At 33.0% G+C, this 18,907-nt stretch overlaps 3 protein-coding genes across 3 annotated transcripts; 1 reads left to right on the top strand and 2 right to left on the bottom strand.

The window, feature by feature from the left end:
• Positions 1 to 4,976: 4,976 nt before the first annotated feature.
• Positions 4,977 to 5,806, bottom strand: LOC132621103 (basic blue protein-like). Its single transcript, XM_060335254.1, has 2 exons — positions 5,638 to 5,806; positions 4,977 to 5,366 (listed from the first exon to the last, which is right to left on the bottom strand). Exons 1-2 carry the CDS (start codon positions 5,804 to 5,806, stop codon positions 5,170 to 5,172), a joined length of 366 nt encoding a protein of 121 aa, XP_060191237.1. The 3' UTR covers positions 4,977 to 5,169.
• A 4,908-nt stretch (positions 5,807 to 10,714) lies between these two features.
• Positions 10,715 to 11,246, bottom strand: LOC132621610 (uncharacterized). Its single transcript, XM_060335945.1, has 2 exons — positions 11,031 to 11,246; positions 10,715 to 10,942 (listed from the first exon to the last, which is right to left on the bottom strand). Exons 1-2 carry the CDS (start codon positions 11,192 to 11,194, stop codon positions 10,717 to 10,719), a joined length of 390 nt encoding a protein of 129 aa, XP_060191928.1. The 5' UTR covers positions 11,195 to 11,246; the 3' UTR covers positions 10,715 to 10,716.
• A 6,049-nt stretch (positions 11,247 to 17,295) lies between these two features.
• LOC132622725 (chemocyanin-like) lies at positions 17,296 to 18,145 on the top strand. The gene is made up of 2 exons (XM_060337376.1): positions 17,296 to 17,541; positions 17,777 to 18,145. Exons 1-2 carry the CDS (start codon positions 17,370 to 17,372, stop codon positions 17,971 to 17,973), a joined length of 369 nt encoding a protein of 122 aa, XP_060193359.1. The 5' UTR covers positions 17,296 to 17,369; the 3' UTR covers positions 17,974 to 18,145.
• The last annotated feature ends 762 nt before the right edge of the window (positions 18,146 to 18,907 follow it).

The following is an 18,907-nucleotide window of genomic DNA, read 5'->3' as shown; positions in this document are numbered from 1 at the left end:
AAAATTGCCTTAAACTTAGACGAATTTCAAGATTTCTAACGAACTTCCTTATCTCGTTTGACCTTGAAAAGATCATTTAACATCTGTACCCATCCTGAAGGGATCCATATAGCTAAAATGAAATCTAAACCCCAATTATTTCACATTCACACCTAACTCAGCTTTATGGGATGTTACACATTTGCTAACCCAATTATTTCATATTTCATCTGCAAAATGCTCCTAATGTCCTTGAAGGACAGAGTTTACAACATGCATGGAGCATAGTAGACCAATCAGTTCCAAATGTAATAATTCTTAAAAAAGGAAGGAAGGAGTAAATGATCAAAATGATCATAATAAGGAGGCAATATGCTCTTGAGGAGCCTACAACATAACACTTCATGAAACCTTATGGGAGGTTCAGGTACTTGAAAATAGTGAAGTGATGAGATCTCAGCAATTTATGTCGAATTGGGAAGCGATACAAAATGATATCTCATCGATGATATCTTTGATACAATATGGGGCGCAATATTACTTAAGATTGTGAGGATATGAGTTCTACGTCTCTTAAAGCATGCTAAAGTAGAAATAATTACCAAGTGATATGATATATCTTGTAAGCGTAAGCTTTATTGGACCTGTAGTCCAGACATTACAAGTTCGTGGGGAACCTGTTCATAATCCTTATATGGATTAAATCAGGTAAGGTGACTATGATTTAATCACCCATGTGAATATTCATTAACGAAGGGAGCAAAGATAATCACGTTTACCCTTGTCTCTTTATGATAATCAGAACCTTTCATATTATCGTGCAAGTTGATGACTTGAATATTATTAGAGCTCTTGAAGAGTTTCCAAGAGTAGTAGATTATCTGCTAAAAGAAGTTGAAAGGAGAAAATTATACAGGTCCTTAAGTACCATATATTTGTGCAATTGATGCATTTACATATCTTGTTATAATTACGAGCATGATATAGTTTACTCCTACATAGAGATATTGAAATAAGATCAGTTGCATATTGAAAAGGAAAGCCTGACATGAATGTGTTTATCCTAACGAATATTGTCAAGTGTTTTGGATATACAGGGCATTCATCTGATTGACATAAAAGTTCAATCCAGATATATTATCTATTTGCATGAAGGATTACTGTTGTACTATGTTGTTTTACATGACAGTCAAATCATAGAAGGATAACACCAGTTTATGAATCAAGTCAAGAATGTACTTGGCGTGATTGCAACAATATTATATGGCGATGATGCAACTCTATCTAAGAAAGGAAGATGCAGATCATCAACCAGTTTGTCAAATGATCATTTGACAGATTTGATCACACATGCTCTGCCAACCTCAAGATATGATAAGTTGGTATAGAAGATCGGAGTACATCATCTTCAAGGATTATGTGATGCTTTAATCAGGGAGAGTAAATATGAGTTGTACTCTTAAATATGAGTTGTACTCTTTTTCCCTTAATCAAATTTTTGTCCCATTTGGATTTTCCTGGTAAGGTTTTCAACGAGGCAGCTAGCAATGCGTATTACTAGATACGTGTACTCTCTTTTCTTCACTAGGATTTTTCCCACTGGGTTTTTCCTAGTAAGGTCTTAACGAGGCACAAATCTATTAATGAACATCCAAGGGGGAATGTTACAAATACACTGTTTTATGGATGTCCATTCCAATACACAGTCAACTGGATAAGCTTACAATTATGCAGGCAGCTTGCCAGCAGCTTCTGAAAAGCCTCGCAATAGCTTCCTGAAAAGCCTCGCAATAGCTTCCTGTAAAGTCTCGCAGCAGCTTCCTGAAAAGTCTCGCAGCAGCTTCCCTTCTTCTATAAATAGGAAGTCAATTAAGTTCATTTGGATACATAAATTGAAAGAGCAATAAAATTTCTCCCCCACCCCCGTTTCTTTGGCCATATCTATTGTGTCGTGTACTTTTAGTATTATTTCATAATAAATACAAATATTTTGAAGTGGACAATCTGATTAAGAAAATAAAGAAAATAGAGAATGCACAGTCATACTTAATATTGACCTAAGTTTTACAACTACCAACGGAGTCATACCGTCTCGCTAACAGAACAACACAATGTAAAATGTAATATAATAATTTTTTAATCTCAAAACTTATTATTAAGATCTATTGTTTAATAGAAATTTCCTTATTTCATTTTAATCATGTGAAGCACGTTGAGTCAATTTACGTTGTCGTGCCGATCCTCAGATTTGATGCTAAACATTTAAAAACTTGAATGAGTTCACAAGTGTATTTTTTTTTTTTTTTGGTAATAAAGATACTTCATATTAAACACAAACTAAGAAAGGGAAAATATATTAAAACCCTCCTACATTATATTTATTTTGATAGCTAGTTTCATACTTAAATTCTGGGGTGTTTATATTATCTCATGAACAAAGATCAGTCTAGGTCAAGATGAATGAAAGATGCTTGTGGAACTAGTGTTTGCTAGGGTCTATCTTACCTCAAAGGAAAGAACAATCAAGATTAGACCCCCAAAGAATATGGATTCAAATCAGTTAGTATTTGACAAAGAACTTTCGTATTTAAAACTCCTTGAACAAAATTGAATTAATGAGTATATTTCCTACGTCATACACGTGTTAACTTAAGTTAGGCGACATGACTGATCGTATTTTCTTCAGAATTAAACATTCAATTAAATGTTGATGGAAAAGAACCCCGCCAAACTTGGTACCATCTACAACTGACATACCAAAATTATTGGATATTTTCGTTAGCCTCTGATTTTGAATTTTTTCTATTTATTATCCCTAGAAGAAAACCTTGTAAACTAAATTAAAAAAAAGAAAACCAACTCATATCATAAACAAATTTCTAGATCCGATTAGATGAAGGAATAATTTTTTTAAAAACGTAGGTTCTTAAAAAAAGTGAAGCTCTTTGATAAATTGGGGCTTATTAAAGTGGAATCTTTTAAGAAGTTAGAGCTTTTTAAAATTATTTGTTGTTTCTACGTTTTAATATTTCGATTTTTGTTTCGCATATGATTTTTTTTTTTTTTTTTTTGGTGCTACTCTTATTTTAAGGCTACGGGTTTCAACTGGATTTGATATTATGGATAATATTCTATCGTAATCTGCACCTAATATTATTGTTATTGATTAATTTCTTTTCGATATTACTGTTACTTTAGGGATGATTTTTCAAGTGAAGTTACTATTATCAACAAAATGTTACTGGGTCAAAGAAAAAAAAGATCATGAAAATTGGATAAGAGAAGAAGAAAGAAAAGAATAAATATGGATATCTGTTCTACATTTTAGTCTTCAATTTTGAGTCCATTTGATGTTGTTTTTTGGTGTTTTTCTTATTTTATGATTTTTTTTAAAAAAAATAAGTGACCGCTATTAATAAAATTAGATCATGATTTTCCAATTAAATTTATTTTTTGATTATATTTTCTTTAATATTATTGTTATTTTAAAGTTATGTATTTTAGCTAAGTATATTTTATCAGAAAAGGTGTAATAGAAGAAGAAAAAGTTATCAAGAAACATGTATAACAAAACCAGAGGGGAAAATACATTAACCCCCCCTCAACGTATACTCGGATTAATTATGACGCACCCAACCTTTGCGGGCGACCTATTACCCCCCTGACCTTATTTTTTCTGCAAATTTAGGATGCAAATTTCATTAAAGAAACTATAGATAAATTGATTTGTTTGTATTTGTTATGTTTAGATTAGATGCGCATATTATTCAATAGAGTACTAGTGAAAAATAACAAATATTTGTTAAATTAATTAAAATATGTATTAATTTGTTGGAATATCATCGTGAAAAAAAAAAAAATCATACTTGTATGGTTGGCGGTTGCTTCAATCAACTGGGACATAGATGTGAAAACCCTACCCTTCTTTGCTACTCACAATTTAAGGAGCAAATTCGAAGTCGATTCTCAAGACCCAAAAGCTCGGAAGTGAATGCCCCTTTGTTCCAAGTGTTAGCGTTTTTTTAAAAAAAAAAAAAAATTCTATAAGTGGAAAAATATATTCTTATATAGATTGCGAGACCTTACTATGTTTTGTTCTTAAACTAGATAATAATGTCATCTTTTTAAAAGGGGATTTTTGTATGATTATTTAGGGAGAGTAAGAAAAAGTTTCCACTTGTACTCATTTACCAAATTCGTCCATTAAAAAATTGCACAACACAAGTTTTTATGTTGTATACGCAAAGGTATAGAATTCATATAGTTGTATATCAACTGTATGCAATAAAAGAATAGTTGAATCGTGTTGTTGTATATTATTAAGGTAAATTTAGAAGTTTTGGGTCACATTGTTGTATATTATTAAGGTAAATTTAGAAGTTTTGGGTCACATTGTTGTATATTATTAAGGTAAATTTAGAAGTTTTGGGTGTCACACTGCTTTGATCAGCAACATGTAATATTTTGCATAAGTAGTATGAATAAGCTATAAAGTACTACATTTATTATCAATTTTGTAAACACGGAAGACCCTTGGCTCATTGGTCTATTTTAGTCTTATTATGAGTAAGATGAGGTCGAGGGTTCTTTTTGAACCACAAATTTTTAACACTAAACTCTCACTTAAATATTTATCCAATAAATGTCATAGTTGGTGTTCGAGCCTTCACCTACTATAGGCACTACTCCACTATCTAACGAGCACGCCAAGAAGCAATGTTTGTCAAATTGATGTGCTTTCTAACTACAGTACTAAGCCTCCCTCGATGCTCCACGCTAAAATAGTTTTGAAAAGTGCACGAGAATGGATTCGCTTTCGGATCCAGAGGAACAAAAACCTGACCGTAAATGTGGTGTTTGGCTGGGAAAAAAAATAAAAATCCATCAGCCTTTGAAAACAAACATTACTGTAAATGTTTGAGTCATTTATTAGGACTTCTATTAAGAAAACTATATCGGTTCAAAAGTTCTTCAATCAAGCAGTGGCGAATGGAGAACTTGAATCAACATGTGTCCATCTATTTACATGCATCACTCTTGAAACAGAGTAAAATGAAATGGCAATCACTCCACAAACAAAGGGTATATATGGACTGTATAATAAATAAAAAATTATACTAATTCTAGATTACAATTGTTTGAATAAAATGAAACTGTCAGATTTTGATAAGTATAGAGTTTAAGAGCGAATCATTTGCCTATGATGGCAACCTTGACACCATTAGCGCAATGATCTCCGATACTACAGATGAAATAGGTTGTCCCTTTTGGAACTAATACTTGATCATCTCCTGAACTTAGCACTTCTCCTCCAGTAGCATTGCAAGAGTCGAATCCAAGTTTATTCACTATCACCATGTTGTGCATTCCAATTTTATACTTAAACTCTGCATTTTCAAAAAAAAAAAAAAAAAAAAAAAAAAGCACACACACATTCACACATTTTTCTTCATCACTATTTCGTGTAAAGTCATCTGTGCTAATAATAAAATGGATCTAATTTTAAGGTTTAATATGGTTTAAATGACTAGTAAATTATATAGTAATCAATTTGAACAAATCATGCAAGTATATAAGCAAAAAAACGTAAAAAAAAAGGTAAGGAAAATGAAGTGAATGTACGCATTTTCTTATTATAATTACATATGATTTCCTCACCAACGACATCACCGACGTCGAAAATTTTGCCATTAGGCCATCCATTCATGTTAAAGCCCCAACCATTGGCGCCATCAACAGAAAAAGTATCTGCATTTGAAATGTTGATCCGGAGCAGGACGCATAACATTATGGCTAGGAAAATTTTGATCATGTTCACTCTATACATTTTAAGGCTCTTAAGAATGGATTTTTAACTAAATATATGTTGAAGGGATTAATTAGAATGGAGGTTTTGTAATAGACAATATCTAATATCACTTTTGCAATGACACTTGAATGAAAATTTGCACCATTATATAGCCATCTGATCGAGTTTAACAGATTTTTTTTTTTCCAGAAAAGTTCATTTTTTGTGTAAATGGAAGTATCTCTAGGAAAAAAATTGATATAATTCCAAGGAAGTAGAAAAGACAAAAAATGAAGGAAATATTACAGAAAGAAAAGGGAGAAAACTGAGAGTGGTACCAAAGAAACAAAAGTTGCTTAATTGCTTTTCCATTTCAAACGTGAATGAAAGTGTAACTAGTGACTTAGTGAGGTGATAAAGATTTTTTTTTTTTTTTGCGCGGATTGCACTTCGATGGTCTTTAAGTATTGTCTCCCGCCTAATACCCTGAGGTTGTGGATTCAAACCCTAGCTCAGTAAAAAAAATAAAAAATCGCAAGGCAGAGGTTGCAAAATTCAGGCAGAATTTTGCAAATCTACCATGCAAATTCTGCCTATTTGGGCCTTAAGGCAGAATTTGCATGGGCACAAGCAAAATTTCTGCGTATGCAAATTCTGCCTGAAGGGCAGAATTTAAAGACCACCATTTTGAGGGGTAAAAATTAAAGACCACCTCCAGTGAAGGGCAATCCTGCAAATTGCCCATAAAGAATGTATATATATATGGTGAAGCCTTTTACACATTTAAAGAATTATACTTTATAGTTTTTTTTTTATTGTATAAGCACTTAATATTTTATTTGGATTGAGCTAAGGCAAATTTAGGTCTACATTCATGTTCAAGTAAAATTTTCACAAACAGCTACCTTTTAGCTCCTTCTAACAACCTATAACTACATATTCTATATTTACAATTCATAGCTAGATGACTCTATATTTAGCTAGTAGTCGGGTATACCAAAATATAGTATAAATATAGCGGAAATACAGACGCGAGGCTAACTGAAAGTGTTATATTTATGGAAACAAAATCTGTTCCAATTGAAATTATAATCGGTTCTATTGTTCCCTGATTCACGCAAATATCCTCCCATTCCATATCTGATTCCATATCTCATTCAAACAGCTAACAAATTAAAAAAAAAATGAATTAAAAAAGTGCAATCATATTTTTAACCAAAAATAAAAAGGTTCAAAAACTAGTTCATCAAAAATCTTTGAGAAATAACAATATCAAACCAGTGAACAGAGCTTGATTATCACGACGAATATATATTTGATTTCATCAAGTTGAGTTCATAATTGAGGTAACGATTTTTTCACTGCAAACTTTTTTTTTTTGTTCGTCTTTTCTGAAATTGTTTCAGCTAAATTGAATATAACACATTGTTGTATTAAAAAACAACAGGATAATGACAAGCGTAACTGCGTTGATCTGTCATTCTGGTTTTTGGAACGATCAGAACTGTTTTGTGAATTACAAAATTGATGTTGTTGTATTCATTGATAATTGCAATTACGATGAGTTAGTTTGTACGATTACAAATCAATTAGGCGTGGATACTGTTAGGAAAACTATTTCAATAAAATATACGGTTGAAGGCGATTTTCAACCAATTGAAATACACAACGATATGGGAGTTCGTGTGTACGTTGAGCTTAAGAGAGAAAACAGAGTTTTGGGGATGTATCCAATGTGCGTTAGTATTCATGATTTTGATGTTGAGGATGGTGCAACTGGTAATCGTATTATTAGAGATGATGTGCTGCAAATTGGATATAGCGAGAATCGGGATGGTATGAAAGTTTCTGATTCTACAGGAAAGGCTGTTGTTTTGTTTGGGAATGATAACAATTTGGTAATTTCGAAACCGGAAGCGAAAGGAGTTTTTGTCGATCAAATTTACCAGGATAAGGAAACTTTGAAAATTGCGATGACGAAATACGCAATTCATGAAAGATTCAATTTCAAAACAGAGAGATCGAATGCTATAAAGTATGATTTTCTAAATGTATTCTGGTAACAGAAAGTGCAGATGTATTTTTGTTATATTTGTACTATATTGAGATGATTTGTTAACTTATTTAGCACACTGTTAATTTTAAAAATGTTTGATGCAATATATTTCTGATATATTTTTGTATATTTATACTGTATTTAATTGATTCAATATGTACTATTTGCATTGTATTATGTAGCTACACTCTGGCATGTTGGTCGCCGGAATGTAAATGGAAATTCAGAGCGTCGAGAATTGGGGATTCTGAAATGTTCAAGGTTAGAGCTTTCGATGACGAACATACATGTCCGTTGAAGGACAAGGTGTATTCACAAAGACAAGCAACAAGTTGGTTTATTGGAGAAGCGGTTGTCAAGGCGAAAATAACTAACCATAAAAGGAAGGTCACACCTGGGGATATAATAGATGATGTTAAAAATGAATTCGGTGTAGATGTTTCTTATATGATGGCATGGAGAGCTAGAGAGAAGGCTATAAAAGATTTCAGAGGTGATCCAGCTGATTCATACAAGAAGTTGCCGGCATATATATACATACTTGATAAAATGTATCCTGGATCGCTCGTTAAAATGCATAAATCACCAGAAAATGAGTTTATGTATTTGTTTGTAGCACTCAAAGCATTCATAAAGGGATTCGAGTGTTGTAGACCAATAGTTGTAGTGGATGGTGCACACCTTAAATCAACGTATAATGGTACATTTGTGTCGGCAAGTACTTTGGATGGAGCAGGTATGTGTAATTCTATTCTATGAATGTTTTTTTTTTATAAATACAACATTATGCTTATTGATTTGCAAATAAAGCTGCTAAAAACATACTCTGGATATATTGTTGGTGTTAATTTGTGAATATTATATGCTGAAATACACTGTAAATATGAGGTAAATATATTGTAAATATATACTGTTGTTTTATAAATGATGTTGCTAAAAATATAGTGTGAGATCAAATTCAGTTGAAATATGTGTTGAATATATTATAAATATATACTGATTTTTGTAGGTAATATCCTACCACTAGCGTATGGTGTGATAGATTCTGAGAATAATAAGTCCTGGACGTGGTTCTTTGAACTGTTCAAGCAAGCATATGGTGTTAGGCAAAATATGTGTGTCGTGTCCGACAGACATGAAAGCATAATACACGCAGTTTCTAAGGTGTACCCTACTGTTCCTCATTTGGCTTGTATATGGCATTTGTGGAAAAATGTGACAAAGCAATACACAACAAACAATGAGGTGTTGAGTCCTATATTTTATTCACTAGCGAAGGCATACAGCCAGGATGAGTTCGATAAATTGATGGAGAAGATTGGGAATGTTGATATTCGGGTAAAACGATAACTAGAAGATGCTGGAAAAGATAAATGGTCTAGTCTTTATTCACCTATTAACAGAGGATGGACAATGACTTCGAATATAGCCGAATGTATTAATGGAAAACTGGTTGCTGCAAGAGAGTTACATATTTTTGATTTCCTTGAAGAAGTAAGGAAGATGTTTGGTAGATGGAATTGCACAAATAGAAAAAATGGTACCTACACATTCACAACACTGATGAGGCGGTATCAAGAGATGTTGTCGATCAACGAGTACAAATCAATACGAATGAGGGTATCTTTGTTTGCAACACAAAAATTTAATCTATATTTTTACTATATCTAATGTATATTTATATATATTCCCAATATGGTAAAACTGCTCAGGTAATGCTTGTTTATTGGTTAAATGGTTCTCAGGTTGAAGCGTCAACTGAATATGTTTACACAGTGAATGATGGACCGAGGCGTTTCATAATAGATTTGAAGAAGAAAACTTGCAGCTGCAGGATGTTCCAACTGGACGAGATACCGTGTTCTCATGCATGAGCAGTATTGAAGAATAAAAATTTGACTGCTGATGCATATTGTTTGGATTTATTCAAGCCGGAAACAGTTGTGAACACATATGATGTGCCAGTTGATCCTCTTCCCGATGAGACCGAGTGGAATGTTCCTAAAAGCATATCAGATGAAGTTGTTATGCCACCGATCTATAAGAGACCCCCTGGGAGGCCAAAAAAGAAGAGGGACAAGCCATTACAGGAGTTGATGATTGGTAAACGCAGGAATTCCTGCGGTTAATGTGGACGTCTTGGTCATAACAGGCGTTCGTGTGATAATCCGCTGCTCAATAAGAAGAATAAATAAGTCCATTTTGATTTTATTTGTTAAGACAATTCTACTTTAAATTTCAATTAAAAATAAAAAATGAATTCATCTTGAATTCATATTATTCTAGTATGATTGTATTTCACATGGTTGAACATCCGATGTTTTTCAATGTAATGCTATATTGGTGGTTAAATGGGATTTGGAAAGTCTACTTTATGTTAACTGATTTGACCTTTTGTTTTGGATTTATGCTTTAATAGTTGTATTTCGTATATATTTTTGCTATATTTTAGTTGCATTTTGTCTGATCTGGTAGATAATACTTATTCTGGTTTACTGTTAACTATATTTGATATATATTTTACATATATTTGAAGTGTATTTAGATGAAATTTTAAATTTTGTAACACACTGTACATTAAAAAATGGACTTATGGAATATATTTGAGTTATATTTTCTGTACATATCGACTGTATTTAAATGGTTAGATATACTACTTTGTTAAATGAATACATTTCACAGATAATGAAAATGAAATTTATGTATTGAAAAAATAACATACTTGAAAGAAACAACAATATAAAAACCATAAGGTGGTGTTCAATATTAATCATCCTTAAAAACATTACTGCACATGAAACGATATGTCCAAAATGAAAAAACAGCAACAAAAGTCGCAACCAACTATGCTATTGTTCAACATGAAAATCAAAAACACAAAAGAATTGGTGGCCTAATCAAGATCCTCTTTATCAACTGCATCGTAATCAACTGCCGGTCTAATTGGTCTTGGAGGCTGCTCGTTATCACTTGATGCATTGTTGTTTAACTTATCCCATGCATAGTCGCATAAAAGGGCGTCGTATCTCATACGGAGTAACTTTGCATCGAATTCGGTTGGGATGACTTCACTTGAGCTCAAGTATTCAGCGAAGGCTGCCACATACACACCACAATCCCTGAACAAAAATGATCAAAAAATTTACTTATCAAAACCCACGAAAAAAAGATGTATTTATTGTGTTTTTTATTGGAAGAGATTCTTACATGCTAGAGGGAGCTTGTTGCGGGAGATTGTCTACATTCACAATGTCAAAGTTGTCGGTCTGTTCTCTATTTCTGTAAGAAGGATGTGTGGCAAAATCTATATCCGCCTTCTTCTCATAGAAATAAGTCATTTGTAGACTGTGTGTCACAAGAGTAGCCAACATTTTCACTCCGGCTCTAACGACAGCATCATGCCCTGCAGCTCGGTATGAGTTGTATACGGAGATGCACCTGTTTGTAAAAAGAAAATATACGAAAAAAACAAACATATAAATTTTGTTGAAAAATGAATGATCTTTTCATTGGATGAGAGCAGACATGTCAGTGAATGATATCACAACCAAAATCCAGTGATTTTCCTCTTTTATGTTGACAGGAATTAGTACGTTGTCAACAATATACCATGGTACATTAGCCAACAGCTTGTGCCCGTTAATGTACTCACACAGTTCATCTTCCTTACTGACGACACATGTGGATGAATCAGGGTTTTCCCAAGATTTGTAATTTCAGCAACTAAAGTGTGAAAAATACAGCTGGCAGTGGTGAATCTATAATTGTTGTTATTGTGATACTTTCCCTTCTTGCGTAGGTAGTAGAAAATAACATCAATATGCTGTAAAAACATCAATTCAGTGACTATAATCAATACTATGTTCAATAAAACTATTGTTGTATATATATTAAATATAGTGAAATATACTCTTAAATATAGCAAAAATACAATTCTGTATACCTGGTCAGTACTATGCTCAACTAGTAAATTAATGTCTCTATATTAAATATAGTGCAAATATAATGATGAGAATATTCTAAAAATACAATACAGTCTTAACGTAAATACAAAATTGTGATCTATATATATATATATGTCAAATATAGTAAAAAATATACTCTAGATACATCACATTGTAATTCTATTATAAAACATAAAAAACTTAGATAACAAGCAGAAAGATATCAAACCTCATCAGTCCAAAGTTGCCCATCCATAGATAACAAGTAGAACCAGTTTTTGTCGGATACGGCTGTAACGCCTAAATGCAACCGAAGTTCGGCATCCGCAGGATCCAATCCTTCCTTGTTGTTTCTGTAATGATTTTCCTTTGGCTTCCTGTATATCAACAATGGAAAGAACATACGTTAAGTTTATTGATAATTGAATTCTGGAAAACTAAAAAAATAAGTTGTGACAATAAGTACCTTTTGTCGTGCAATTTCAACAGATCCTTCTCAAGCCACTTTTGATATTCTTGAAGAAACGAAGTATCTAACGGGGCATTTATAGGGTGGTCAACAAATGGGTGTTTTTTCTGATAAATGCAAGGACTAATATTTTTGGCAGAAGAACCCGCTGAGCTGAAATTGGGACAATAAGGGGACAGGTTGTATTTGCTTGGTTTCCTTTCTCGGGCAGCACCTGGATGGACAATGATTTGTTTTTCAGTGTTTGAAAGCTGTGCAGTCTCACCACTTGAGCTTTGACCCGCATTTGGTTGTACAGGAACTTGTTGTCCAGTTTCATCACTTGAACTGTGGCCAACGATCGGTTGTACTCCAACTTGCTGTTCAGTTTCATTAGTTGAACTTTGTCCGGTTGTTAGTTGTACTCCAAGTTGGATTGGTATCTGAGAATCAATAATCATCCACTGAGAGATCGTTACCGGGTTATCGTCCAGATTCTGAGGGGTCCTTAAACTTGACAAATCGGTTTGATCATCGCGTGGTACTGGAGGAGGACCGAGAGGAATAACACATGCTAAAGGACAGTTGACTAGCAAGTCCGCTACCATTTCCTCTGATGCGGTAAATTCAGCATTAGCATTCTCCATATCGCCGATTTGCTGAGATTCCTGAAATAAAAAACAAGGAAAAAAACGAGTGGTGTTTGTCAATTATTGCTTATCAAAACGATATGTGATTGGCACTTAAAAGCCACATTTCAGTACTTACATCAAAATTTAAATGGATTGGTGTTATGGGCACTCCATCTGTTTGTGCATCACTTTTAACTCCGGTTTCTTTATCCACATCAACAACAGAAACCGGATCATTAATTGGCAACCCAACTCCCTCAACCTAAAACAATAAAAATATGGTTCAAATGAATTTAAAGGCATCAGCAAAACAGATACACATATACACATATATAGCACTGTTATAAAAGTTAAAAGTTTCATATAGATATAGACAAAATATATGGTAAATATACCTGAAATATAGTAAACAGAAACCAGAATAAGTAACATTGAACATAATAATCAAAATACAATTAAAATATAGCCACAACATATATGAAAAACTACTATTAAAATATCAATCCAAAACAAATATAGCACTACTATTATATATAAACACAATCATAACAAAAATAGCACAAATAAATACATCAAAAAGAACACTACTAACAAATCACCATGTGAAAACTATATATGTAAATACACTATAGGTAATACTAAACACAGCTAAAATTCCAATATTTTCACTTTGAAAAATATACTGCAAATATATCAAAGTGAAAAGAAAAAATGAGTACCACTGGATGACTCCTCTGCGCAGAAGTGGCACCACCACCTTGATTCTCTTTGGTTGAGAAATCCCACCATCACTATGTAAGTCAACTTGCAACATTGTGTCTCCGACCTTTAAAATTTTCCAAAAGAAAATATAAAGTCTTCCAATAAATATATCAAAATAACTTAAAAAGTAAATAATTTCCATTTTTAGTGTTGATTTTTACCTTATCTGGTGTTTGATTGCCCTTTATTGCATCTAACAACTTTTTGAAGTTGTTATCCATGTAGTCAACCACCTAGAGTTTTGAAACACAAAAAATAGAATTAGAACTGTTAATTACTTGACACAAGCAATATGAAGTAAAAAAAACATATTGAAAACAAAACGCCTACTTCTTTCTTGAAAATCCGAATCTCTTCCCTTATCGGTTTAAACTCATCTATTCGGGGTCCTGTAGGTGCATCTGGTTTCCTTGTCCCTTTTATCCCAGATTCCTTCCGTGATGGTTGTTTCCTGGATGGAGGAACAGAAACTGGAAACTGTGTCCGTTTCTTGCCTCGCGGGGAATCAGAATTGGCACTCCTTTGTTGTTGTTTGCCACTGGACAGATGCAGTGGTGTGGTACTAAAATCATCGTAATCATCGTCTACCAAATCAGTACCATGTACACCATCAACTCCATGTTTGACGTCTGGTATGTCATGTGCAACAGGAGGCAATTTAAGAGTTTCCAACTCATGGGGTGTTGGCACAACTTCCTCAAATCTACAAGACTGTGAACAACAAAATATAGAAACTATATTACCATATATATCCACATTGGTAACATACTAAAAATATGAGGAAAATATAGTCAAAACATATTGATCACAAATGACTTATTTCATAAATATAGACAAAATATAATCAAAATATACCATGTAAAACAAACATATTAAAACAGTTAAATGGTAAAGGACACAAAACAGTTAAAAAGCTGTTTTACCGGATTTTTGTCATCTCTGAACATGCCATCCATCAATCGCTTGAATTATGGTTTTCCTTCCGTAGTCCGCCAGTTCAAAATTCTAGGAATTAAATTTCCCGTCTTAACTGCAATGGTGGACGGGACTTTTGAGCAACATTCATACAACCATACTTGCATAGCAAGCGGTAAACCATGAATCCTATAATATTTCTTAAAACCAGCATATTTCTGCCCGATGCTTACAACCAACTCTCTAAACGAATCTTTACCACAAGGATACTCATTATATCTCCCGTCCTCTACAACATCAAAATGGATCCTTGGTATGTTTGTTGAGTTTGGCTCACCACAATGTACCCACGTATTTATGAAATACAATATTGCCATCTTGACTGCGTCATCCCCTTTATCATCCCAGACAGTCTTGTTAAAACACTCAATAAGCTCGTGTCTTTTAACTGGCAGTTGGTTCTCCTGATTTCTACCAAAATACTCAACCATAAGCTTATTCGGTTTTAAGTTATCATAAACAAAATCATTTTCATCAGATACACAATCTAGCCCAGTGATCAGTGCAAATTCTCTAAGGCCAAAACGCAGAACTTTACTATTTATTAAAGCACCTATAAGTTCTTTGACCATAAAGCACCGAAAAATCTGTGCTTGTACATCCAATTGCTGCATTCTAAGATATTTACCAAAACAAGAATTCCTAAACATATCCATCTGTGGATCTGTTAGTTTGCCTCTAATATCTTGCATTACATTAACATTCGTGTATCTACACATAGATGGTGCCACAGCAGGGTGCTTGGTAACAAAAAATTTAGATACCTGAAACAACATGCCAAAAAACACGTATGATTGACAAAAAACAGTGAACACAAACAGGTAAAAAAGAGATCAACCAAAAATCTATACAAATATAAAACAAAATAGTGATTGACAATGAAAAAATATAATCTAAGTGAACAATAAATATATATGAATATACTGAAAATATAATGACATATATCGACTGAATATGTAAATTACAGAACTGTAATAACTGTCAACAAAATATATACAAATGTACTTAAAAATCTTAAAAATTACAGTTATGGTGAAGAACAATAAACACGAAATAACTGAAGAAACATGTGTAAAAAAAAAAAAATATACTTAAAATGCACATATAATATAGATCTGGTTAATTCACAGATCTGTAATAACTGAACTAAAAAAAAAAGAACTAAATATACTGAAAATACAACATAAATATACCTCTTCATCATCATCCTCATCCACATTATGTTTGGCTTTAGCAATTCTTTTGCCCTTAACATTAACAACATTGTCACCAGCCTTTCTCTTCTTTTATTTCTTTATTTGAGAAACTTTTTTCACTTTTTCTTGTTATTTACTCTTCGAATCAACATATTCCTTAGAACGCCTAGGATCGTTAATTCTTTTTGAACGATTCTCAGCATAAGAGCCTGCAATGGCAGTTTCATGTTGAGAAATTCCCAAAGAAAAATTAGGAATCGCGCATTCGGGTTCTATACCTGTATTTCTCATCGGAGTAGAAGCTTTCTTAGTCATTTCAATTGAATCTAAGAAAAAACAACCAAGAACAAACACTGATAGTTTATTACTTAGACTTGCATTCCTGATTCAAACGAAAAAAACAAAAAAAAAACACCCAAAATATAGGTTAAATACACGGTGAAAAATTAAAAATCAGTATAGAATCTTACCTTATTTTGGGAATTAGATTTGAAACGTGGGTGAAATTAATGAGTAGTTAATTAGAGATAAAAAAGGAAGTTGAAGAATTGTAAAACTGATTTGAAATTGGAAGAAAGTAATGGATATGGTGAATAATGGCGTGTATTTAGGAGGTAGGAGAGAGATACGTTTTTTTTTTGCTTAAATTTAGGGGAGTGGGAAGTTATCAGATGAGTGGTAAAAACATGGTAGCTATGTGAAGTAAATATGTTATATTTTAGCTACTAAATATAATTATTGAAAAGTTTAGTTATGTTCCATAAATAGGTAATAATGGAACCTATGCCAAGTAAATTTTACATACAATATGGGTCCAATAAAATACTATGGGTCGCCATAGTTGGATTAATTCATTAGGCCCAATTATATGAATTTAAATGAAACCCAACTATATTGGGTTGTAATTTGCACGATGTCCTTATTTGGGGGTGGTCTTTAATTTTTGTCCCTCAAATTGGTGGTATTTAATTTTTGTCCTTCACCTAACACCATGAAATTTGGGGTTCAAACCCGGCACAGTAAAAAAATAAAATAAAAATAAAAATCGCAAAGCAGAGTTTCGTAGTCAAATTAGGCCTATTCAGGCAAAAGTTAGGCCTTAAGGCAGAGTTTTGCAAAATTTCAACTGAGTAAAAAAATAAAAAAACTGCCTTAATGCAGACCTCTACCTTAAGGTAACAAAACTCTGTCTAGCGATTTTTTTAAAAAAATTTACTGAGCAGGGGCTCGAACCCGAAACCAATTTCATAGAGGCAAAAGTGCAAATGACCCACCTAAATTTCCCTAATCTAACTCTACGGTTCATAATATTTATTTGGGCCAATATGTGTTAAAATTTTATTGAGTTACCATAGAAATAAACATTAAGTTTGTTACCATATAATCTTCAAATATTATGATTTTGGGAGGTTATTAAAGTATTGCAGATAATGACAATGAGCAAAGATTTTCCAAATCCAATGAATCATGAGCTCAATTGTACAACAAGGTCCCTATATAATGGTCTAAGTTCTTACACAATTGGAACAACAACACTAAGATCCTTCATTCTAATCACTTTTGCATATCTAGTTAATATCCATTTCAAAATGTCTCGAGGAAACAAAGTCGCCATTGTTGCTCTAGCTATGATTCTGTGCATCTTATTCCAAACCAGCATTTCAAATGCAGACACATTTCCTGCTGGTGGCGCTAACGGTTGGGGTTTCAACATGAATGGCTGGCCTAGTGGGAAGACTTTCAAGACTGGTGATGTTATTGGTAAAAGTTCCTAATCTTTTTTAACTCAAATAATAATGGAAAAGTGCATTTATTCACAAAAGCTTCCTTATTTATTTTTATTTCTTGACCACATAAACGGGGGGAGGGGGGTGTTGTTGTTGGAGGACAAAGGCGATAGTAATAAAATGAAATGATCTAAAATTATATGGGGTGAGGAAAAAAAACTAATTGTGTGTATTTTTTTCTTTTTTGGTCTTTCTTCCTTAAAATACAGAGTTTAAATACACACCCGGCGTGCACAATGTGGTGAAAGTGAGCAAGGCAGGATATGACTCTTGTGATGGTAGTGGAGGACAAGTTTTTAATTCAGGAGACGACAAAGTAACACTTGCACAAGGGCCATCGTATTTCATTTGTACCATAGGACCACATTGCTCTAATGGTGTCAAGGCTGCTGTCACGGCCAATTAACATTGCTCTAATGGTGTCAAGGCTGCTGTCACGGCCAATTAACATTGCTCTAATGGTGTCAAGGCTGCTGTCACGGCCAATTAATTTACACCAAATCTAGTAGTCTTATTTCATTTTGATTGTTGTACTTTGGAGAGTATCAATAATATAAAATGTTTTATTTCGTGGTCCATATATATGTATTTTGCTTGTGGAGTACTTGAATGGAAACAAAAAACTACCATAATTATTTTGTCATTTTTTTTTTCACAAGTCACAACATTGAAACGACATAAAACAATGGGACTAGACTAATACAGCATTATACAATAGTCCAATTTATTGAAATTCATGTTTTCTCACTTATAGACGGTGAAACATACAATTAAAGAGAAATCTAATCTCTACACAATACACTAATTAATTATACATGAAACTAAACCGAGTCATTATAATATTTCCCAAAATGATTAACTGATTAGTAGAATGACATTTTCAACTATCATATCTCCAAATACAAAAAATACTTCATGGGTATAATCTAAAAAGCAAGAGAGAAAATTTTGCAGTTGATCAATTCTCAGTCACTCCGGGCAATTTGAAGCAATCGAGCTAAACTTTATAGCAAATATACAAAATTACAATAACAACAACAACATACCCAGTATTTTATTCTCACAAGTGGGGTATGACCTATGAGCCTGTTTGGATGGGCTTATGCCTATAAGCTGCAAACAGCTTATAAGCTAAAAAAAATAAGTTGGAGTAGTCTAATTTTTTTTTTTTTTTTGGCTTATAAGCTGAAAACAGCTTATAAGCTGCTTTAGATAAGCTAAGTCAAATTGGCCCAATTATTTTTTTGAGCTTATTTTAAGCACAAAATGACTTTAAGCTGGCCAGCCAAACACTCAAAAAAGCTGAAAACAACTTATAAGCAACTTATAAGCCAATCCAA

The sequence above is a fragment of the Lycium barbarum genome, chromosome 12 (assembly GCF_019175385.1).
Source record: "Lycium barbarum isolate Lr01 chromosome 12, ASM1917538v2, whole genome shotgun sequence".
In the NCBI taxonomy this organism is placed as follows: Eukaryota; Viridiplantae; Streptophyta; class Magnoliopsida; order Solanales; family Solanaceae; genus Lycium; species Lycium barbarum.
This window is presented reverse-complemented; position numbering and strand designations above follow the sequence as displayed.